At 42.4% G+C, this 25249-nt stretch overlaps 1 protein-coding gene across 2 annotated transcripts in view; it reads left to right on the plus strand.

Moving 5' to 3' along the window:
* The window catches only part of ALDH7A1 (aldehyde dehydrogenase 7 family member A1), a 55495-nt gene that overhangs the window by 13232 nt on the left and 17014 nt on the right, over positions 1–25249 (plus strand). For both annotated transcript variants that reach the window (XM_033181387.1, XM_033181388.1), the window contains 6 exons: positions 1167–1290; positions 7655–7787; positions 8962–9006; positions 13270–13347; positions 15950–16047; positions 23450–23491. In XM_033181387.1, the coding sequence (XP_033037278.1) occupies positions 1167–1290; positions 7655–7787; positions 8962–9006; positions 13270–13347; positions 15950–16047; positions 23450–23491 (520 nt within the window). The remainder of the gene's footprint in view (positions 1–1166; positions 1291–7654; positions 7788–8961; positions 9007–13269; positions 13348–15949; positions 16048–23449; positions 23492–25249) is intronic.

Below are 25249 nucleotides of genomic sequence, written 5' to 3' on the forward strand. Positions count from 1 at the left end.
TTGAGATGGAGTCTTGCTGTCACCCAGGCTGGAGAGCAGTGGTACAGTCTTGGTTCACTGCAGCTTCCGCCTCCTGTGTTCTAGCAATTTCCCTGCCTGAGCCTCCTGAGTAGCTGGGCTTACAGGCTTGTGCCACCACGGCTGGCTATGTTTTTGTATTTTTTTCTTTTTTTGAGACAGAGTCTCGCTCTGTCGCCCAGGCTGGAGTGCAGTGGCGCGATCTCGGCCACTGCAAGCTTTGCCTCCCAGGTTCACACCATTCTCCTGCCTCAGCCTCCCGAGTAGCTGGGACTACAGGTGCCCACCACCACACCTGGCTAAATTTTTTGTATTTTTAGTAGAGATGGGGTTTCACCATGTTAGCCAGGATGGTCTCAATCTCCTGACCTCGTGATTTGCCCGCCTTGGCCTCCCAAAGTGCTGGGGTTACAGGCGTGAGCCACCGCGCCCAGCAGTTTTTTGTGTTTTTTAAGTAGAGATGGGGTTTCACCATGTTGGCCAGGCTGGTCTTGAACTCTTAACCTCAGGTGATCCCACCTGCCTCAGACTCTCGAAATGCTGGGATTGTAGGCATGGGCCACCATACTTGGCTAGATGAGTGTTTAAGAAAAGTAGTTTATATTATATTTTATTTATTTATTATTTAATTATTTATTTTCGAGATGGAGTCTTGCTCTTGTCACCCAGGCTGGAATGCAATGGCAGGATCTTGGCCCACTGCAACCTCCCCCTCTCGGGTTCAAGCGATTCTCCTGCCTCAGCCTCCCAAGTAGCTGGGATTACAGGTGTGCGCCGCCATGTATGGCTAATTTTTGTGTTTTTAGTAGAGACGCGGTTTCACCATGTTGGCCAGGCTGGTCTTGAACTCCGGACCTCAGGTGATCCGCCCGCCTTGGCCTCCCAAAGTGCTGGGATTACAGGCATGAGCCACTGTGCCTGGTTGTACTTTATGTATTTTAAAAATTCTTTCCTTAGAGGAAAGATTAACAAGGTAGACAGGAAAAAGTGAAGGCAATTCTTGTGTTTGAAAATTCTTTGGAAAATGAAACAGACTTTCCTCAGTTTATTACATTTACAAAATATGTTTTGCTTCCCTCTTTCTTTAACTTAATGTTTGTAATGTGAATTCTGTTGGAAAAATTCTGCTTGTCGTTTTATATTTCTAGGTATCTTTGGAGATGGGGAAAATCTTAGTGGAAGGTGTGGGTGAAGTTCAGGAGTATGTGGACATCTGTGACTATGCTGTTGGATTATCACGGATGATTGGAGGACCTATCTTGCCTTCTGAAAGTAAGCAATGAAATTAGTTAAGCTGAGTTTTGTACTCTGATATACAGAGCTCCAAAAAAAAAAAAAGTACTCTGGCTATGGACTGTGCAAAAGAGAAATTTCTTTTCTTTTTTTTTTTTTGAGACGGAGTCTTGCTCTGTCGCCCAGGCTGGAGTGCAGTGACGCGATCTCGGCTCACTGCAAGCTCCACCTCCCGGGTCCACGCCATTCTCCTGTCTGAGCCTCCTGAGTAGCTGGGACCACAGGCGCCTGCCACCACGCCTGGCTAATGTTTTTGTATTTTTAGTAGAGACAGGGTTTCACCATGTTAGCCAGGATGGTCTCGATCTGCTGACCTCATGATCCGCCCGCCTCAGCCTCCCAAAATGCTGGGATTACAGGCATGAGCCACCGCGTCCGGCCATAAGAGAAATTTAAAGTGACATAACTAGGTGAAAATATCCTCAATCCTTCAAAGAAATGCAAATTAAAACATGAAAATGTTAGATCAAGAACCTTTTTGTTTTAAAGATAAAACTTAATGTTGGCAAGTGCATGGTTAGACACTTTTAACTCATCTGTAAAATGATTTGGAAATATACCCAAAGAGCTGTAACTTTAAAAAGCCCAGTTTTAAGAATCTAAGTAAATAATCTGAAATAAGACAGAAGTTATGTGTGAAGAAGTTTGTTGTGGCATCAATTAAAAACATTAGAAATGACCTAAATGGTGGCTGGGCGCAGTGGCTCAAGCCTGTAATCCCAGCACTTTGGGAGGCCGAGACGGGCGAATCACGAGGTCAGGAGATCGAGACCATCTTGGCTAACACGGTGAAACCCCGTCTCTACTAAAAAATACAAAAAAATTAGCTGGGCGAGGTGGCGGGCGCCTGTAGTCCCAGCTACTCGGGAGGCTGAGGCAGGAGAATGGCGTGAACCCGGGAGGCGGAGCTTGCAGTGAGCTGAGATCCGGCCACTGCACTCCAGCCTGGGCGGCAGAGCGAGACTCCGTCTCAAAAAAAAAAAAAAAAGATCTAAATGTCGAATCATAAGGGGAAAAAATCTAAGCCAATTTTAGTAGACTATTAGCATGTACTAAAAATAATGTTTGTGAAGGTTGTCTTCCCCTAACCCACACGTTTACAGGAAGGTTTTATTTACTTGTTTTTAAATTATACTAATGTTAATTTTTTTTGAAGAGGTGTTAGATTCATATCAGAAAATTAGAAAGCAATAAAAGGGTAAAGGATGAAAAGTTTCCCTCCTACCCCTGTGGCTAAGCTGTAGTACCCCATGGAAGTAGTGAATGCTTTCAATTTCTTGTGTGTCCTTTTTATATTTGTAGGATCTTGCTGTGTTGTTCAGGCTGGTCTCAAACTTCTGGCCTCAAGTGATCCTCCCCTTCAGCCTCTCCAGTAGTTGGGATTATAGGCGTAAGCCACCCTGCTAGGCTCTTGTGTATCTTTTTTAGAGCATGTACAGCCAAATATGTAGCAAACTATACATTGTTGTTTTGTTTTTTTGAGACTGACTCTCGCTCTGTTGCCCAGGCTGGAGTGCACTGTGGCGTGATCTCGGCTCACTGCAACCTCCGCCTCCTGGGTTCAAGCGATTTTCTGCCTCAGCTTCCCGAGTAGCTGGGATTACAGGCGTGCACCACCACACCCAGCTAATTTTTGTATTTTTGGTAGAGGTGGGGTTTCACCATCTTGACCAGGCTGGTCTTGAACTCCTCACCTCATGATCCACCTGACTTGGCCTCCCAAAGTGCTGGGATTACAGGCGTGAGCCACTGTGCCCGGCCGCAAACTATACATTCTGTTTTATACTTTTATATTCAATAATATATCTTGGAAATTGTTTTTTTGTTTTCTTTTTTTGAGACAAGATTTTACTGTCTTGCCCAGGCCAGAATGTAGCGGCGCGATCACAGTTCACTGCAGCCTCAACAACCCCGGGATCAGGCAATCCTCCCACCTCAGCCTCCTGAGTGGCTGAGACTATAGGTGCACGCCACCATACCTGGCTGTTTTTTTTTTTTTTTTTTTTTTTTGTAGAGGTGAGATTTGGCAATGTTGCCCAGGCTGGTCTTGAACTCCAGGGCTCAGGTGATCTGCCTGTCTTAGCCTCCCAAAGTGTTAGGATTATAGGTGTGAGCCACTGTGTCAGGCTGGAAATTGTTTTCATATTAGTCTATTAAGGGGCTTCCTTCATCTGTGTCTACTGCTGTCTATTTTGACATAAAGATACCATAATTTATTTAGTCAGCTCCCAAATGATGTATATGTAGGATTGTTTTCAGTGTGTTGCTATTACAAGCTGTTCTGTAAGAACCAATCTTATACTCTGAGGTTTTAACAATGAAGATAATAAGATGACAGCAAGAGTAAGAAAAAAAAAAAAAAACTGGACATGGTGGCTCACACCTGTAATCCCAGCACTTTGGGAGGCCGAGGCAGGCAGATCACCTGAGGTCAGGAATTAGAGACCATCCTGGCCAACACGGAGAAACCCTGTCTCTACTAAAAATACAAAATTAGCCAGGCATGGTGGCGCATGCCTGTAATCCTGGCTACTATGGAGGCTGAGGCAGGAGAATCACTTGAACCCGGGAGGTAGAGGTTTCCGTGAGCCGAGATCATGCCATTGCACTCCAGCCTGGGCAACAAGTGTGAAACTCCATCTCAAAAAAAAAAAAAAAAAAAATGCGGTTAAGAGTGTATGCGATTTGTGATGTTTGCAATGTGGATGGAGCAAAACAGGTGACTGTGTGTCTGTATTGGCAATGCTGGGATAGAAATGTATGCTAAAGTGGTAGCAGTGGTTATCTCTGTGGCAGAATTATTAGTAGTGGATTTTCTTCTATTTTTCTATATTTTCTAAATTTCCATGATGGTTATTACGTTACATTTATAATCAGGAAATATTTTTTAAAAAATCATATTTTTCTCTTTTTCTCCGAATATTAAGTAAATTCCCTTCTGTAGAATGAGTTGGGGGAGTCTTTTTAATATACAGTTAATGTCCTTAATTAGATATCTAGCAATGATTCCCCTTATCCAATATTAATTTTATGTCATTGAACACTTTCAGGCGTTTTTTTCCAGCTAAAAAAAGTTAATAACATGCGGTGACTCACGCCTGTAATCCCAGCACTTTGGGAGGCAGAAGTGGGTGGATCTCTTGAGGTCGGGAGTTCAAGACCAGCCTGACCAACATGGAAAAACCCTGTCTCTAATAAAAATACAGATTAGCTGGGTGTGGTGGCACATACCTGTAATCCCAGCTACTTGGGAGACTGAGGCAGGAGAATCGCTTGAACCTGGGAGGCGGAGGTTGCAGTGAGCCAAAATCACGCCATTGCTCTCCAACCTGGGCAACAGGAGGAAAACTCCGTTTCAAAAAAAGGTTAATAAACCTCCAATTTGGGGACATGTACATGTGCAAGCAGGTAACTTATTTGATTTATACCTACTATGATGCGTGCCTCACAATTAAAATATTTCTCAATTGCTTGTACATTTTTGTTTGTTTATTTGAGATAGGATCTCTGTCACCCAGGCTGGAGTACAGTGGTGTGACTATGGCCCCTTGCAGCCTGGACCTCCTGGACTCAAGCAATCTTTCCACCTCAGCCTCCTGAATAGCTGGGATTACAGGCACACACCACCAAGCCCAGCTAATTTTTAAATTTTTCTTGTTGAGACGAGGGAGGTCACACTATGTTGCCTAGGCTGATCTAGAACTCCTTGGCTCGAATAATCCTCCTGCCTTGGCCACCCAAAGTGTTGGGATTATAGGCATGAGCCACTACACCTAGCTTATAGTTTTTTTTTTTTAAGTAGTTTACTCATCTGTGTAGAAGCTTTGGGGTAACTTTGGCTTTATTAATTCAATAAATACTTATGGAGCATCTATCAGGTGCCGGATAATCTACTAGGTGATACTCAATCTGTGAGGCATAGTCCCTGTCCTTAAGGGATTTATAAGCTTATAAATTATACCTTACAGTGGGAGATAAATAAACAGGTAATTGTATCCAGCATAATCCATCATGGTAAGTAATATGAGGGAGTAGACGGTAGGATGGTGGGCATGTAACTGGGGGCCCCTAACCTAGCCTCGTGAGTGCAGTCGGGGAAGGCCTCCCAGAGAAAGTCAGCCAAGGTAAGGTCCCAAATGGGACAAAGAGGAAGAGTGGAGTGCTGGAAGTTGTTTTAAAGAAGGAAGACGCCTGAGTGAAAGCTGGGTGAGTCTGGCTTATTTGGGGGGATTGCATTGCTTCAGCACAGCTGGAGGGTACAGTGGTAGGGCAGGTGGACTGGAAAGAGAACCTTGGGAAGGGACTTTTTCTGACAGGGAGATTGGACTTTTATTCTGAGAGTAGCTACAGTAGGTATCCAAACTCCAGAGGGTTGTAAGCAAGGGGGTGACATCAGGGCAGAGATAGGAGGGCACGAGAGGAGGAGAGCCCTACCAGGAAGAGGCTGTGCCAGCACTTCATGTCTAGGGATTAAGGTGCCTAGATTAAGGAGGGCCCAGGAGTGAGGTGCTGCATCTGGTATGGTCCCCCATCCTAGCTAGCAGTATGAGTGTGGCCAGTAAGACTGATGGCTGGGACAGCCACCTTTCCAGTTGATCTGTGGTTTTAGCCAGGAGTTGTGAACCATCGTATTCCTGTGGTATGGTGCTATACGGTTCCAGCTGCCTCAGCTACTCGGGAGGCTGAGGCAGGAGAATGGCGTAAACCCGGGAGGCGGAGCTTGCAGTGAGCTGAGATCCGGCCACTGCACTCCAGCCTGGGCGACAGAACAAGACTCCGTCTCAAAACAAAAAAAAAAAAAAAAGAAACACCTTGTGGGATTATGGGTGACTTTAAAGTTTGTATTTAAAATACAATATTTTTGTTTGTATTTTCTTTTTCTTTTTCTTTTTCTTTTTTTTTTTTTTTTTTTTTTGGAGACAGGGTCTTACTCTGTTGTCCAGGCTGGAGTGCAGTGGTGCAATCACAGGTCACTTCAGCCTCAACCTCCTGGGCTTAAGCAGTTCTCCCACCTCAGCCTCCCAGGTAGCTGGGACTACAGGCATATACCAATCACACCTAACTAATTTTTAATTTTTTTTTGTGGAGACAGGGTTCTTGCCATGTTCATCCGAGTTTCAAACTGAGCTCAAGTGATTCTCCTGTCCCAGCATCCCAAAGTGCTGGAGATTACAGGCATGAGCCACTGTTCCTAGCTTATTTGTATTTTTAGTTTTCTTACAGTGAATGTAAAAATATGCATAATTCATTTTATTTATTTATTTATTGAGATGGAGTCTCCCTCTGTTGTCCAGGCTGGAGTGCAATGGCAGGATCTCGGCTCGCTGCAACCTCTGCCTCCCGGGTTCAAGCGATTCTCCTGCCTCAGCCTCCTGAGTAGCTGGGATTATAGGCACGTGCCACCACACCCGGCTAATTTTTGTATTTTTAGTAGAGACCGAGTTTTACCATGTTGGTCAGGCTGGTCTTGAACTCCTGACCTCGTGATCCGCCTGCCTCTGCCTCCCCAAGTGCTGGGATTACAGGCGTGAGCCACTGCGCCTGGCCTGCATAATTCATTTATTCAACATATATATAATTATTAGAACTCCCCTGTCCCATCTTCCACCAATAAATGAGCCATCTTGTCTCAAATTCAGAGATGTTGGCCCAGGGATTCATCAGGTAACATAAAGAATATGGGAGGCCAGGTGTGATGGCTCACTCCTGTAATCCCAGCACTTTGGGAGGCCAAGGTAGACAGATCACTTGAGGTCAGGAGTTTGAGACCAGCCTGGGCAACATGGTGAAATTCCTTCTCTACTAAAAATACAACAGTTAGCTGGGCATGGTGGTGCGTGCCTGTAATCCCAGCTACTCAGGAGGCTGGGGCTCAAGAATTGCTGGAACTTGGGAGGTGCAGGTTGCAGTGAGCTGAGATTGCGCCGCTCCACTCCAGCCTGAGTGACAGAGTGAGACTGACTCAAAACCAAACAAAACAAAGAACATGGGCCTAAGTCCCTGTGCCCTGGTCATGTTCTGCCCTTTGTGTTCATACCACCTAGGGCGCCCATCATGTCTAGAAAGTGTCCTTGTCTCCCAGGTGCACTGATACTGCTGTAATCTATGCAGAGTCCTATGAAGATCAGAGGCGTAATGAATATCATCATGATTTACAAGGTAGTGTAGTAGTAACCACTTTTGTTGTACATTAGTTAATGTACCGATATCCCACGGCTGTGTAGTAATATCCCACTATAAGGCATCTGAAATCTTCTCCGGTCTGCTATACATTTGTTCTTATTAACTTGATGGTCATTAAGTTAACTTGCTTCAGCATGTTGCATCCTTTTCCTGTTCTCAGGACCTGGCCATGCGCTGATTGAGCAGTGGAATCCCGTAGGCCTGGTTGGAATCATCACGGCATTCAATTTCCCTGTGGCAGTGTATGGCTGGAACAATGCCATCGCCATGATCTGTGGAAATGTCTGCCTCTGGTAAGACCTGCTCACTTTCCTCTCTAGTAGTGAGTGATAAAAATAGCATTTCTAGATACTACTGCCTCAGCCTCTTGAGTAACTGGGATTATAAGTGTGTGTTGCTACACCTGGCTTCTTCAATAACACTTTATTTTATCTTTTTTTGAGATGGAGTTTCACTCTTGTTGCCCAGGCTAGAGCGCAATGGTGTGAACTCAGCTCACTGCAACCTCCGCCTCCCAGGTTCAAGCAATTCTCCTGCCTCAGCCTTCCAAGTAGCTGGGATTACAGGCATGTGCCACCACGCCCAGCGAATTTTTTGTATTTTTAGTAGAGATGGGGTTTCACCATGTTGGCCAGGCTAGTTTTGAACTCCTGACCTCAGGTGACCCACCTGCCTCAGCCTCCCAAAGTGTTGGGATTACAGGTGTGAGCCATTGCACCTGGCCAGTAAAACTTTGATAGTAAACTCCCAAGTAATTCTGAGGCACTTGGTCTGTGTTCTCATTTAGGTCTTAAATTTTTCAACTTACAAAATATTTGATAGTAAAAATGTCTGTATATTATAGATGGCAAACAGTTACTTGTTTTTTGCTTTTGTGTTCAGTGGAAGACATTAAATGAGGAAAATCAGAACAATTGTTTTTGGCTCATTTTGCTTATGTCTGTTCCACTAGTTATTAATTTAGTTTAAATGTGTGGTACTCAGTTGAATCTATTCAAAAACTATAAAATAAGACATATTTGGGAGGGCTAATAATTTGCACCATGTGGTGAAACGAACTCATGTTTTCTAACATTCTAATCCAAAAAAGGCTCATTGTATAGTTTTCCTCGGCTCTCTTGAGTTTTCCCAGGAAAGTTTAGTTAATGCAGCATGTTGGTAGATTTTTGCTTCACTCATTTCCCATAATTGGCTGAGGTTAACGTAATGATTCCTGTGATTAGTGCAGCAAGCTGATTCAGAATTGCTTGGTGCTATTTCTGTGTTCATGAAAGTTTTGTTGTTCCTTAGGTCTCAAAGACACCCAGCTGAAGGACAGATTTCTATTTCAGTTACTAGACTCATTTGTCAGTTGTCTGATTGGACAGAGCATTTTCTCACACTTTTGCATCTGTTTGATAATAAAAGGTATTTATGGTTTCTGTCAATAAGTTTTTCTTTTTCTTTTTTTGTTTTAACCTTCTTAAGGAAAGGAGCTCCAACCACTTCCCTCATTAGTGTGGCTGTCACAAAGTAAGTACGTGTGGCTTTCTTTTTCCTGGATATGGAATAATATCGAAAGGGTGATTAATAGCTGTGACTTTTTAATCTGATGTCAAAGAGTCACATAGCATGGAATTTGGATAACCTCTTTCTCCTTTGCTTGTAATATTATTTTTATATACAGAGTGCTTTCAGTGCCATGTCATTTAATTTAACTCTTTGGAAACATGCCAGATATTGACATATTGATTGAACACTTGCAGACATTATTTTGTCACTTGAAAAATAAAAGCATCTTCAGTGGAAAGGAAATTTTTGCAATTTAGGAGCTATATTTTCTCACTATTCAACAAGTTAATAGTTTTGAGAATAGATTTCTATACAGTTAATACTTACATTGCTTTTACTTAATAGAGTGTTAACAAAATTGATTATTATACTAATCTGCTGATTCATCTAACACTGAAATGTATTGCATCTTTTGGTTAAACAATTATTAGTGTTTTACTTGTATTTGAGAACTTGGGAGCTCTGATTAAGTCATAAAAGCAATGTGATTGATGTATCATTCTGGAATTTGGAGGATCTATAGAGTTAGGGTGCCTTCCCATGTAGGATTAGGATGTACCTTTGATGTTCCATTGCTTGCCTGGTCTGCATTCTGAGTTCAGAATTATTAGTAGAGAAATTGGGGTGGAGTCTGTGGGCAAGAGGGTTCTTCATATTAGAAGATTGTTATTACTATTATTATTATTTTTGAGATGGAGTCTCGCTTTGTCACCAGGCTGGAGCGCACTGGCACAATCTCAGCTCACGGCAACCTCCTACTCCCTGGTTCAAGTGATTCTTCTGCCTCAGCCTCCCAAGTAGCTGGGATTACAGGCATGTGCCACCACGCCCAGCTAATTTTTCTATTTTTAGTAGAGATGGGGTTTCACCATGTTGACCAGGATGGTCTCGATCTTCTGACCTCATGATCCACCTGCCTCAGCTTCCCAAAGTGCTGGGATTACAGGCATGAGCCACTGCGCCCAGCCTAGAAGATTATTTAGAATAGTGGCTTAGGAATTGGAAAGTGGTGGGCTGGAAAAGAGCAAGGGTAATTGTTTTAATTTTTATTTTTTATTTTTTTTGAGACAGAGTCTTTGTTGCCCGGGCTGGAGTGCAGTGGGGCCATCTCAGCTCACTGTAGTTTCTGCTTCCTGGGTTCAAGAGATTCTCATGCTTCAGCCTCCCGAGTAGCTGGGATTACAGGTGTGGGTCACCACGCCATGCTAATTTTTTTTTTTTTTTTAAGAGAAAGTCTCGCTCTGTCGCCCAGGCTGGAGTGCAGTGCCATAATCTTGGCTCACTCCAACCTCCGCCTCCCAGGTTCAAGTGATTCTCCTGCCTCAACCTCCCAAGTAGCTGGGATTACAGGTGCATGCCACCATGCTTGGCTCATTTTTTCTTTTTTTTTTTGAGATGGAGTCTTGCTCTGTCGCCAGGCTGGAATGCAGTGGCGTGATCTCGGCCCACTGAAACCTCCGCTTCCCAGGTTCCAGCGATTCCCCTGCCTCAGCCTCCTGAGTGGCTGGGGCTACAGGCATGCGCTACCACACCTGGCTAATTTTTTGTATTTTAGTAGAGATAGGGTTTTACCATGTTGACCAGGATGGTCTCAATCTCCTGACCTCGTGATCTGCCCGCCTCAGCCTCCCAAAGTGCTGGGATTACAGGCGTGAGCCACCGTGCCCGGCTAGCTGATTTTTATATTTTTAGTAGACATGGAGTTTCACCATGTTGTCCAGGCTGGTCTTGAACTCCTGGCCTCAAGTTATCTGCCTGCCTCGGCCTCCCAAAGTGCTGGGATTACAGGCATGAACCACTGCCCCTGGCCTAAAAATAAAACAAACAAACAAACAAACAAAAAAACAGCGGAATAATTAATGTGGAAGTAGTGAACTAACAATTGTTACGAAGTAGCCAGTTAAAATTTTGTCCATTTTGATACCGGTTTTGCTTTAAGTTTTTTTTTTGCGTTAAAGAGTTGAAGAATTTGAAATGTTCGTGTAAGAGTTTATGTGCGGGTTGATAGTTTTCAAAGCACTGAAAATTTTATTTTCAATGGTTTGAAATGTAACGGAAGATAATAAGTAAAATGATGCTAAATTTTGCTGGAATTAACTAAGGGTGATGCAGTGCCACAAGGAGGTCTTCTTAAGTTCAACTAAATTTTCAGATTCCTTAGATGACCACAGGCCACATATGGTTCTTCTGTGTATTCAGAAGGATAGTACGGGAGCATAGCTTCTCAGGAGGGTGGCATCAGGTATTCCTCTTCAATCAGTGTTTTTGTCATAGTCACATAGGTACAAGGAAGTGAGAGCCACATTGGAGAGGTGTGGGGTTTACCCTGGCTTAAAGCCTAATAATGCCCCACAGAAACGAAAATCTCTTGTAACAATTGTAGCTTTCAGGGGCCACAGGGACATGCAGTTACAAGTGTCACTGCCCTCAGGAAAGGCCAAAAAGCATGGCATTCCCATTAATAGCTCATAGATAGTTATCCCAGTTCAGATGGAAGTGACCAGGCAGGGGTCATTTTTACCGTAAGTCGGGTTGTCTAGGAAACATTGACGACACTCTGACACTTTCCAGGTAACATGGAGAACAGAGCTAGAGTTCAACTTAAAGTTAGAGTCTCATCTTAGGGGTAGGGGTTTGTTAACCTTTACCCATAGGCACAAAACAAAAGCCTTGCCCTTAAAGAGAGTACAGTCTACTTGTGCAGACAATATAGACACCCGAAATCCCTGGAAAGAATTGTACATCCTGAAACCTGGTCTTGGACATGAGAGCTGGAGTTCATGATCCTTGATTGGATCCTGGATTGGAAGGAAGAAAGAAAACAGCTATAAAGGGTATTTTAGGGGAACTTGGGTGTGATAATGATACCTTTCCTATGAAAGTGAGTATGGGATTTGGGTCTTTTTGAAGTTTCAACAAATTGGAAAGTAGCCAGTAAGTTAAGATGATTGATGAAAATAACCTTTGCTCTATTGGTCCTCTGGAAACTCAAAATGAATGGAATCCTTTTTCAGAGAAACCAGAATTATTTTAGCCATTTTTCTTTTTATAACTCAAAATCAGATTTAAGTAGCATTTAAATGTATTTCTCATTTTAACAAGAGAAAAAACTCTGCTTGTCCACAATTCTGTAGCCTGCAAGGCACTGATATTTTCTGACCGACATGGTTTGGTGGGAAGTAGCCCCAAGCTGTTTCAGGGTTCTGCAGGGTGGCCCCAGCTCCTTCTTTTGTGTCTGTGGCATTTACTTTAGGTTTTGAGGATCCCGTCCTCTTCCCCAATTTGTGCTTTACAACTTCTCTAACTCTGCTTTGCAGAGATGTGTTTAAATCTCTTATTTGCTGGTGGGGACCACCTCTAATTTCCTTCATCGTTCTAGGTCTTATTCCTTTTTATTTTCCTTTTTAATCACATTTTAATAGATTTGTGTAAGACCAAAATAAATAAATAAATAAATAAATGGCCCAGTGATCAGTCTGCTGTCTTAAACCAGATGTGTCCTCATAGTTTGGTAGAAAATACTTGAAAACTGACAATTTGAGCTACTTAAACAATGCTTTGTGTCTTCTATTTATGTTCTATGTTTTTTTTTTCTTCTCAAGATTCTTTTTTTTTTTTTTAGATAGAGTCTTGCTCTGTCTCCCAGGCTGGAGTGCAGTGGCACAATCTCAGCTCACTGCAACCTCTGCCTTTCAGGTTCAAGTGATTCTCCTGCCTCAGCCTCCTGAGTTGGTGGGATTACAGGCTCCCACCATCACTCCTGGCTAATTTTTATATTTTTAGTAGAGATGGGGTGTCACCATGTTGGCCAGGCTGGTCTTGAACTCCTGACCTCAAGTGATTCATCAGCCTCGGCCTCCCAAAGTGCTGGGATTACAGGCATGAACCACCACACTTGGCCTCAAGATTCTTTCAGGACAAAAAAAAAAAAATTCTGCTAATAGTTTTTTGAAAACGGCATTTTCAGTATGTGAGGAGAAATCCAGGTCTGAATGTTTGAGGGCAGAGTCTGGTATAAGAGTGTTCTTAATGTTAGAAGGCCATTTAGGAACAGTGACTTAGAAATTGAAAAGTGGGCTGAAAAAGCAAGAGAGTAATATATTTGAGGGATGGGAGAGAAAGTTGCAAAAAGGAGAGTCAAGTAGTTGGAATTTATTCCTTGTTTTTAAAAAAATGACTTCAGAAATTAAATTATTGCCTCAATAATTGCTTTTTCCTTTCTAGGATAATAGCCAAGGTTCTGGAGGACAACAAGCTGCCTGGTGCGATTTGTTCCTTGACTTGTGGTGGAGCAGATATTGGGTAGGTTATTAGGCTGAGAGCATCTTCTGTTGAAGGACCCCAGGTTCACCAACTAGAATCATTGTTACTAGAATAATGAACTCACTTTTAACTAAGGAGTTAAGAATGGTTTTTGAAATCATTATTATTATGGAGTTTGTTGGGTTCTTATTGTATTAATGCCTAACCTCTATTGGAGGATGAATAAGAATTGTCTTTTTAATTGCCCAGAGGTACTATTTCTAAGGTGTTTATATCCTGAAATAACAAACTGCTGTAATGGGGGGCAGCCTGTGACTTCCTGACACTTGGTTTGTCAAGGTGTTTACTTACAAAGAAAGCTATGAAATTGTAGTCTGGGGTCTCACTGCCTGCCGAGAACCTAGCCTATTATCTGAGTTTCTCAGCTGACCGAAAAAGGGAACCCTGGGAACACAGCCTCTTTTTAGTAAAATTGTTTTTTTCTTTTTTTTTTTGAAGCGGAGTCTCGCTCTGTCGCCCGGACTGGAGTGCAGTGGCCGGATCTCAGCTCACTGCAAGCTCCCCCTCCCGGGTTTACGCCATTCTCCTGCCTCAGCCTCCCGAGTAGCTGGGACTACAGGCGCCCGCCACCTCGCCCGGCTAGTTTTTGTATTTTTAGTAGAGACGGGGTTTCACTGTGTTAGCCAGGATGGTCTCGATCTCCTGACCTCGTGATCCGCCCTCACAATTAGTGTACCATAAAATCCTCTCTTTTAAAGTGTACAATATAGTGGTTTTTAAAATATTCAGGGTATTGTACAACTATCACCACTATCTTTTTCCAGAACATTTTGATCAGCCCAGAAAGTAATCCCATACCCATTGGCAGTCTCTTCCCCATTCCCCCTGCTCTCATGCCCTGACAGCCATTAAAGAATTTTCTGTCTCTATGGATTTGCCTATTTGAGACATTTTGTATAAATGAAGTCATATAATACGTGGCCTTTTGTGTCTTGCTGCTTTTACTTGGCATGATACTAAGATGACACGGACTATAATTGTGCTGAACTGGGATAAAAGCTGAGGTTCTTATCAGCTTAGACTTTGATTAGGTGAGTTTTCCAGGAGTCAAGTCTTACAACCCATACTGGTGTGGCTAAAGTGTTAGTTTCTTCGCCTTCCCACACTTTAAACATACTGTTGTACTTACTGGGCAATCTCAAAAAGGAGCAATAAGTTACTCTGTTTTTCATATTAATGAGAAAATTTTACAAAATACAACTCCCACATGTACAATGCAGAGTGAAATACTATCTAAGTGTCGTTTAAAACATGAGTCAGCCTTTGACTGTATTCTTGCATTCTGGGTATCTAGTGCTTGTGCTGGCCTTGCAATAGCTCAGATAATTATGGTAGTATATACAGGAGCATGTTAAACAGCAGCCACTTTGAGTATTAGTGCTCATACTTGCTAGGTTGAACCTCAGAAGACTGAACTAGGTAACTGAGCCCTACGTTAGACTGATGCTGTGGCTGCCCCGCTTGGCTAACACTGGACCTTTTGTAGCACTGAACTAGGAACAGAGAGGTTCAAATCAGTAGTATCTGATTTGCGTTCCTTAGAAGCAACTGGAAATCCTAGCATAGCCTTTGTAAGTCAACTTCCGTGAGGAATACTTTAGGATAGCGGTCCCCAACCTTTCTGGCACCAGGGACTGGGGCTGGTTTAGTGGAAGTACAATTTTTCCGTGGACCACGGCAGGGGGATGGTTTTAGGATGAAATTGTTCCACCTCAGATCATAAGGCATTAGTTAGATTCTCATAAGGAGCATGCAATCTAGATCCCTTGCATGCACAGTTCACAATAGGGTTCACACTCCTATGAAAATCTAATGCTGCCGCTGATCTGAAGGAGGTGGCGCTCAGGCAGTAATGCTCACTGGGTTGCCTGCTGCCTACCTCCTGCTGTGCAGCCTGGTTCCTAATAGGCCACAGACTGGTACTGGTTGGCATCCTGGGGCTTGGGGACCCGTGCTTTAGGATATTTCCCTACAGGCTTTTAAGTTTTAATTCTTTTAATTTTTTTGAGACAGGGTCTCACTCTGTCACCTAGGCTGGAGTGCAGTGGCTCGATCTCAGCTCACTGCAGCCTCCGCCTCCCAGGTTCAAGTGATCTTCCCACCTCAGCCTCCCAAGTAGCTGGGACTACAGGCGCATGCCTGCACACCTGGCTAATTTTAGTATTTTGTGTAGAGACAGGGTTTCATCATGTTGCCTAGGCTGGTCCTGCCCAAGTTTTAATCCTTAAAGGAATTACACAGCAGTTAAAAGTCTGTAAAACTGGAATGCTCAGCAAGGAAATGCTAAGATCGTATTGTCCAGTCACTCACTCAGTATAGGAAAGACTGTCTTCCCTGAGAACTTCCTCTAGGTGATTTCTATTCAAATGCTCACAGCAGGTCAGCCTCTTCTGCCATATGGTTCTACTTGTGAAAAACTTTTTTCCTTCTCATGAAGACGTTCCCTTGCTCCCCTGGGACAGACTTTCTTGTAGCTTCGAGGGACTGCTTTTCCAAGAGCACTTCGGTGCTGGGTACCATTAGAAGTTGTCATTGCTAGGTTTCTCTGCTTGGGTGACCGACCATGTCTGTTCCCTTGCAGCACAGCAATGGCCAAAGATGAACGAGTGAACCTGCTGTCCTTCACTGGGAGCACTCAGGTGGGAAAACAGGTGGCCCTGATGGTACAGGAGAGGTTTGGTAAGTGTTGGATTTCTAATGAGGGTTTTAATTCTCTCAAATATGGAGGTAAAATCTAAAAGTTGAGTTTTTGTTTTCCCCTCAACCTTTTCCATGGAGGCAATGGTCATGTTTATTTGAATGTCTAAGTAAAAGAAAAGGGTACAGTTATTAGCAGTTGAATATTAGGGAAGTCTTAAATTTAAATACCAAAATTTATGAAAATATGAGCACTTTGGGAGGCCGAGGCAGGCGGATCACAAGGTCAGGAGATCGAGACCATCCTGGCTAACACAGTGAAACCCCGTCTCTACTAAAAATACAAAAAATTAGCCGGGCGTGGTGGCGGGCGCCTGTAGTCCCAGCTACTCGAGAGGCTGAGGCAGGAGAATGACGTGAACCCGGGAGGCATAGCTTGCAGTGAGTCAAGATCACGTCACTGTACTCCAGCCTGGGTGACAGAGCGAGACTCCATCTAAAAAAAAAAAAAAAAAATGTATGAAAGGAAGTCATTTTCTCTCTAAATGGGTATAATTGAATCACGTAGAATATTATGTTTGAAATGTTTGTTTTTTCATACTGTAAAGAAATAGTACTTGAACATAAATTTATTTAATAAGGCCATTTTTACTTCCTGTAGAAAGGGTACACTCGCCAGTAGTTTTGGCATGAGAGTACACTGGACAAAGGAGACAGGGTCATTTATAACCTGACGCGTCCACTCTACTGCTGTGTCTGGTTTCCACTGGCTGGAATGGAACCTCACATTTTGTACTGGTCCCGACTGGGTAGCAACTTAGAACTTTTTAAAAGAGGCAAAGGTAGAGGAGGACAAAGGAAGGAGAAAGTAACTTGAGGAATGCTGAGAAAAGTAAAAACACTTTTAAATAAGGAAGAGGAACAGGCTATAACCTAATGTGTACTTGGACCAGTATAAGCATGCCAGAGCAAATATTTAGGAGCACAACAGGTCTTTGAATAAATTTTGCTTTTAAGAGAAGTTATTTATTTTTAGTTAGATGGGGAGGAAAGTCTTTGAAGAGGAACCTCTACTTACTTTTTACACTTATCAAATTGTACTAGTCCTGTTTGGCAAATTAAATAAGAAAAATGTCATTTCTCATTAGTATAGTGGTGAGAAAAATGTCATCATTTAAACAGGAGCACTGAGTACAGAACTTACAGTGAGTGTGGAATAGAAGGCTTAAATCTGCTCTTTCATGTATATGAATCATATATATGGATCATGGATATGTATCCATATGCATATGGATCATGGATATGTATCCATATGCATATGGATCATGGTTATGGATCATGGATACATGATTGAAAAGAGTTGTATAGACATAGCTTTGTATACTGTACTGTGCTTTATGAATGATTTCCAAGGTTTTCAAGGATAATACTGGCTATCGATTTTTGGCTGTTAGGCTGAATTTTAGACTTTTACCCCAGCATAAGACAAAATTTGACTAATCTGTCGACTGTTTATGTAGGCATTGCTTTTTATTAGGCAAAGCAATTTATTAAAAAAGCAGCTAATAAAAAAGGTCAGCAAGGTTGCAGGACTCAAGATTGAGATACAAAAATCAATTACATTTTTATGCATTAACAATGAACAATCCAAAAATGAAATCCAGAAAACAATTCAATTAGTAGTAGCATCAAAAAGAATAAAATACTTAGGAATACATTTAACAGAAGAAGTGTAAGTCTGTTGCACGGAGCACTAAAATCATCATCAAAATAAATTAAAGATGACCTAAATAAATGAGTAGATAATCCCCTTTTCAGTTTTTGGAAGATTTAATGTTGTAAAGGTATCAATGTGGTCCACATGATCTACAGATTCAATGCAATTCCTGTAAAAATCCCAGTTTTCTGTCTTATAACAATTGACAAGTTAATCCTAAAATTAATACGGCAATACTAAGGACCCTAAAAAGCCAAAGCAATCTTAAAAAGAAGAAAATTGAAGGACTGTCACTTCTTTTTTTTTTTTTTTTTCTTGAGACGGAGTCTCGCTCTGTAGCCCGGGCTGGAGTGCAGTGGCCGGATCTCAGCTCACTGCAAGCTCCGCCTCCCAGGTTTACGCCATTCTCCTGCCTCAGCCTCCTGAGTAGCTGGGACTACAGGCGCCCGCCACCTCGCCCGGCTAGATTTTTGTATTTTTTTAGTAGAGACGGGGTTTCACTGTGTTAGCCAGGATGGTCTCGATCTGCTGACCTCATGATCTGCCCGTCTCGGCCTCCCAAAGTGCTGGGATTACAGGCTTGAGCCACCGCGCCCGGCAGACTGTCACTTCTTAGTCAAAAAATTTATGGCAAAACTATGATAATCAAGACTATGTGGCACCAGCATACGGATAGACATAAAAATCAATGGAATAGAATTGGAAGTCCAGAAATAAACTCTTGAATTTATGGTCAGTTGTGTCAAGGGTGACAAGACATTTCAATGGGGAAAAGATGGTCTTTTTAACAAATGGTACTGACACAACCAGCTGTCTATACATATGAGTGTGAAGTCAGACCACTACTACATCTCCTATGCAACGACAAACTCAAAATGTATCAAAGACCTTTAAAATTCTTAAAAGAAAACATAGGAATAAGTTTTCGTGACCTTGGATTAGGCGATAGTTTCTTAGAAATGACAACTAAAGCACAAGCAACAACACTTAAAAGACAAATTAGTTTTTATCAAAATTAAAGCATTTTGTGATTCAAAGGACATCAGGAAAAAGTGAAAAGAACAACCTACAGAATGGCAGAAAATGTTTGGAAGTCATTTGATAAGGAACTTGTATGTGGAATATCTAAAGAACTCTTAAAATTTAAGAATATGAAAGACAGCCCAATTAAAAATGGGCATTGGATTTGAATAGACATCTTTTTTTTTTTCTTGAGATGGACTCCCATGCTCTGTTACCCAAGCTGGAGTGCAGTGGGGGAGATCCTGGCTTACTGCAACCTCCGCCTCCTGGGTTCAAGCAATTCTTCTGCCTCAGCCTCCCAAGTAGCTGGGACTACAGGCATGTGCCACCACACCTAATTTTTGTATTTTTAGTAGAGACAGGGTTTCTCCATATTGGCCAGGCTGGTCTCGAACTTCTGACCTCGTGATCCACCCACCTCGGCCTCCCAAAGTGCTGGGATTACAAGCAATGAGCCACGGCACCAGGCCTAGAATAGACATCTTAAATGGCCAATTAGCACATGAAGAGATTCTCAACATCATTAGTTCCACTAGCAGATTTCATCTTCTCAGCTTTCTCCCCTTTTCCTTACTCAAGGCAGTAGTTTGTTGTTCTTGGCTAAGTAGTAGTAGTAGTAGTAGTAGTAGTAGTAGTAGTAGTAATAGTAGAATTATACTTTTTAAAATGTGTCTGCCTCTCTTAAGTTATAGGTGCTTTTCTTGGAGGAGTTGGTGGTTAGGAGTATAGTCAGAGAGTGGCTGATAGAGAACTGGAAGGATGTAGAAAGTATAGATCCCTCCTCTTCTGCCAAACATCACTTGCAGCCAGGCAGGAGAAGCTAATGGCAGGTGTAAAAGCTTCTGTTTCCTTCCTTCTCTTCTTAACACCTAGCATAGTGCTATGCTATAGCCAGCAAACTGTCATTAATTCAATGATTGCAGCAGAGACTAGAGATGGTGTAGCATTTGGTGGCTTTTGGTAATAACAGCCACGTCTTCATAATTAATATTCACTTGATGCTTACCTGTTTCAGAGCAATGAAAATGAGAAGATACTCTCCTGTTGTCACATATGCTCCTGATACCACAAATGAATAAAAGTTATTCACGTGGAAGCTGATTTTAAAGTGCACTTAAGGAAATTTATGATCAAAAGATCATTAATAAATGTATGTCTAAGGCCGGGCAAGAGTTCAAGACCAGCCTGGGCTAGACTGTGAAATTCCCATCCCTACTAAAATACAAAAAAATTAGCTGGGTGTGGCGGCATGCCCAGCTACTCGGGAGGCTGAGGCAAGAGAATTGCTTGAACCCAGAGGCAGAGGTTGCAGTGAGCTGAGATTGCAGTACTGCACTCCAGTCTGGGCAACAGAGTGAGAGTCTGTCTCAAAAATAAATAAATAAACATATGTCTAAAATTGAGGCAAACAAATCTCTCAGATCTTTATGCTGGGAGGAGTAAGGTAAGAATGGCATTTATAGGCCAGATGTAGTGGCTCATATCTGTAATCCCAGCACTTTGGGAGGCCAAGGTGGATGGATCGCTGGAAGCCAGGAGTTTGAGACCAGAGCCTGGGCAACATTGTGAAAACCCATGTCTTAAAACAAAACAAAACAAGCCAGGTGTTGTGACACGTGCTTGTTGTCTGAACTACTTGGGAGGCTGAGGATGGAGGTTTGCTTGAACCCAGAAATTGAGGCTGCAGTGAGCTATGATAGCACCACTGTATTCCAGCCTGGGTGACTCTTAAAAAAAGAAAGAAAAAAAAATGGTGGGATGGTTGCAGTGGCTCAAGCCTGTAATCCCATCACTTTGGGAGGCCGAGGTGGGCGGATCACCTGAGGTCAGGAGTTCAAGACCAGCCTGGCCAACATGGCGAAACCCTGTCTCTAATAAAAATACAAAAATGAGCTGGGCATGATGGCGCATGCTTGTCCCAGCTACTTGGGAAGCTGAGACAGGAGAATCACTTGAACTCAGGAGGCGGAGGTTTGCCGTGAGCTGAGATCACACCACTGTACTCCAACCTGGGCCACGGAGCAAGACTCAGACTGCAAGAAAAGAATGGCACTCATGGCCTGCTATATAACTTTTCTAGAATATAGGTTGGCAGTGTCTATCAAGAGTCCTAACCTAAGTAGATAATCGACAAATATATTAAACACTGGAGAAACAGCTAAATAAAATTTGTATGTCTTCATGATGGAATGCTGTGGAGTGATTTTTCTTTTCACGACTCTTAATAACTTAGGGGAAAGGTGTAAGACATCAGAAAATAAAGTAAAATGAAAGAATCTCAACTAAATATAAATTCACAGAGAAAAGATTGGAAGACACTATCAAATTGTAAGGAGAGTTTTTATTTTTTATTTTTTATTTTATTTCTTTTTATTGAGACGGAGTCTTGCTCTGTCGCCCAGGCTGGAGTGCAATGGCGCGATCTCGGCTCACTGCAAGCTCCGCCTCCCGGGTTTACGCCATTCTCCTGCCTCAGCCTCCCGAGTAGCTGGGACTACAGACGCCCGCCACATCGCCCGGCTAATTTTTTGTATATTTAGTAGAGACGGGGTTTCACCGTGTTGGCCAGGATGGTCTCGATCTCCTGACCTTGTGATCCGCCCGTCTCAGCCTCCCAAAGTGCTGGGATTACAGGCTTGAGCCACCGCGCCCGGCCAAGGAGAGATTTTTATGGTGGCCTTATGGGCCATAGGTTTCTTTCTTTCTTTCTTTTTGATTGTAGGGGAAAGTCCACACAACATAAAATTTACTTAAAAATGGTTAAGATGGTACACAGTTCAGTAGTGTCAAGTGCATTCACATGATCATACAGCCTATCTTTAGAACTTTTTCATCTTGTAAAACTGAAACTCCATAGCCTATAAACACTAATCCCTCCTTCCCCCTACACCCAGCCCTTGGTAGCCACCCTTCTACTTCTTTGTTTCATTGATAGGGACGACTTTCATTTGAGTGGGGTTGTAAGTATTTATCCTTTGATGACTACCTTATTTCACTGAACATAGTGTCTACAAGGTACAACCACGGAGTCTCACTCTGTTGCCAGGCTGGAATGCAGTGGTGCGATCTCAGCTCACTGCAACCTCCGCCTCCTGGGTTTGAGCAATTCTTCTGCCTCAGCCTCCTGAGTAGCTGGGATTACAGGCGTCCGCCACCACGCCCAGCTAATTTTTGTATTTTTAGTAGAGACTAAAATCCCAAAGTGGTGGGATTACAGCCACTGCGCCCAGCCCAACGTACAACCATCTTGTAGCATGTAGTAGGATTTCCTTTTTAAGGCTCTATGATAAGCTAGGTGTGGTGGCTCATGCCTGTAACCCTAGCACTTTGGGAGGCCAAGGTGAGAGGATCTCTTGAGCCCAGGAGTTGGAGACCAGCCTGGGCAACATGCCAAGATCCTGTCTCTGCCAGAAAAAAAAGTACAAAAATGAGCTGGCATGGTGGTGCATACCTGTTGTCCCAGCTACTTAGGAGGCTGAGGTGGGGGAATTGCTTGAGCCCAGGAAGTTGAGGCTGCAGTAAGCCATGATCATGCCAGTATAGCCCAGCCTGGGCAACAGAATCAGACCCTGTCTCAAAAAAAAAAAAAAAAAAAAAAATTAATAAAATAAAAATGTAAAAAGGCTGCATATTTCATTGTATTTATATACCACATTTACTAATTCATCAGATGATGCACATTTGGGTTGCTGCCACATTTTGCTATTGTGAATTATGCTACTATGAATATTGGTGTACAAATATCTACAGAGTCCCTGCTTTTACTACCTTTGGTTATATACTCAGAAGTGGAATTACTCGATCATATAGTAATTCATTCATTCATTCATTCATTCATTCATTCATTCATTCGTTTACTTACTTACTTAGCTGAGGCAGTCTCAGTCTGTTGGCCCAGGCTGGAGTGCAGTGGTGCGATCATGGCTTACTGTAGTCTCAAATTCCTAGGCTTCACGAGTAGCTGGGACTACAGGCAGACACTACCATGCCCAGCTAATTTGTTTTAATTTTTGTAGAGACAGGATCTTGCCATGTTGCCCAGGCTCTGTTGTTTCATTTTTGGGGGCAGTTGCCATACTGTTTTCTACAGTGGCTGTCCCATTTTACTTTATTTTTCTTGAATAATTTCAGACAAGACTAGGCACGTTCAGGGTGGTTTGGTTTGGCTGTAGACTTTCATGTATAATTTCAAACCTAAAATTATACGACCAACATAAGGAATTCCTGTAAACCCTTTAATCAGAGTCACTAATTGCTTACATTTTGCCCCACTTGATTTATCATTCTCTCTCTCTTCAGCAATATCTATGAGTGCGCGCGCGGGCACACACACACACACCACACTCTCTGTGGTACATATTATTGTTGAACTGTTTGGATTAAGTCAAAGATGTGTCCCCTTTATTACTAAATATTTTGGTGTATTTCCTAAGAATGTTGACATTCTCTTGTATAACCACAGTAGTTACTAAAATCGGTACATTTGATATTGATACAATAGTAATGCTACTTTATAAATTAGAAAATCTTAAGTTGAAAAATAATTGGGATAGGGTGTAATCAAGATAGGCTATATGATTGGGATAGGCTATATAAAAAATAATTGGACAGGCTATATAATTTAATAATTGGGATTAGGCTATATAGCAGTGTGCAGTAAATATGGAACTAGGCATTGATTTTTATATATAATTTTTTTTAAAGGGAGAAGTTTGTTGGAACTTGGAGGAAACAATGCCATTATTGGTAAGGCTGCCCCTTTGTTTTTGTTTGTTTTCTGTTCAGTTTCCACAATCGCCATCCTGAATATATGAAACTTGTTTTGGATCTCATTTCTTCCATGTTGCATATGCCTGAGACCTAGTCCCTGTGTTTAGGAATTTTGCTTGGGAGACAGGACACAAGCTTGGTTTGAAGGCAGAGGTAACTGAGAAGGAGAGGTATTCATGTTTAGAACATGTCACCTGGGATGATCTAGAACCTGTGAATGGGACTTCCATTGCCACTGTAGTGTGGCATTATGTATTGATTTTTCTTCTTCTGTTTCCTGAAAACCGGCCACATTTCTCTAGAATAACTTAAGTAACTCTTAAGTAACTTGATCATTTCTTTAGATTTCAAAAACATTATTTTGTCTTTAGTGGAATATTGAGTGCTTTTATATTGGTAAAGAACATGTCCTTAAGGCATTACAAAAAAATCACTTACCTGTAGGCTTAGAGATTACTTAGTACTCTTTTTTAACTGTTTGAGTTTGTCACAAAAATGCTTAGATATTTGTAGTTGACACACATAAGGAGTATGTGTAAGATATAAGAAGTATATGGTGAAGTGTTTGTTCTGGATGAACTTTTTTTGTTGTTTTCGAGATGGAGTCTCACTCTGTCACCCAGGCTGGAGTGCAGTGGTGCAATCTGCAACCTCCACCTCCCAGGTTCAAGCTATTCTCCTGCCTCAGCCTTCCGAGTAGCTGGAATTACAGGTGCATGCCACCATGCCCAGCTAATTTTTGTATTTTTAGTAGAGATGGGTTTTCACCATGTTGGCCAGGATGGTCTTGAACTCCTGACCTCAGGTGATCCACCTGCCTTGGCCTCCCAAAGTGCTGGGATTACAGGCATGAGCCATCGCACCTGGCCTCTAGATGAACTTTTAAAGAGAGACTTCAGTAAAAAATATAGTTCACATTTAGTGAGCACTAGTGTCTGCCAGGTACTGTGTTCAGCTATTTTATATACATTATTTCATTTAATCCCTACAATAATCCTATGAAGTAAATATTGCTATTAATCTAATTTGAAGGTTATATTCTGAGACTTACAATGATTATATACCTGAAGTGACAGGATAGCAAATGACAAATGCTAGTATTTGTATCCTGGTAGCCAGACCTCAGAGCACAGCTCTTCCTTATCTACTTACTACCATCCATTATTACCCCAGGCATTATTGCCCCATTTTACAGATGAGGAAACTGAGGCTTGAAAAGTTAAAATAGGCTGGGCGTGGCGACTCACATCTGTAATCCCAGCACTTTGGAAGGCCAAGGTGGGTAGATTACTTGATCTAGGAATTTGAGAGCAGCCTGGGCAACATGGTGAAACCCCATCTATACAAAAAATACAAAAATTACGTGGGCGTGGTGGTGCACACCTATAGTCCTAGCCACTGAGAGGCTGAGGTGGGAGGATTGCTTGAGCCCAGGAGGTCAAGGCTGTAGTGCCACTACACTGCAGCCTGGGTGACAGAGTGAGACTCCATCTCAAAAAAAAAAAAGAACAAACAAACCCCTGAGAAATAAAAGATGAAGAGACCAGAGGGGCGAGAGCCTCAATTTACCCTTCTGTGATCTGGGCAAAGATCATAGAGCTCATAATCTTCCTTGGAAGAAGAGTGTGCCTTTCCCCCTCATGTGTATATGTGTCTTTGTGACATTAATATGCTTACGTTACAACAATAGTTTTGATGTTCTTTTACTGCACTTTATAAAAACTTTTGCCGGGC

This window comes from Trachypithecus francoisi, unplaced genomic scaffold (assembly GCF_009764315.1).
Source record: "Trachypithecus francoisi isolate TF-2019V2 unplaced genomic scaffold, Tfra_2.0 Lachesis_group2, whole genome shotgun sequence".
NCBI lineage: Eukaryota > Metazoa > Chordata > Mammalia > Primates > Cercopithecidae > Trachypithecus > Trachypithecus francoisi.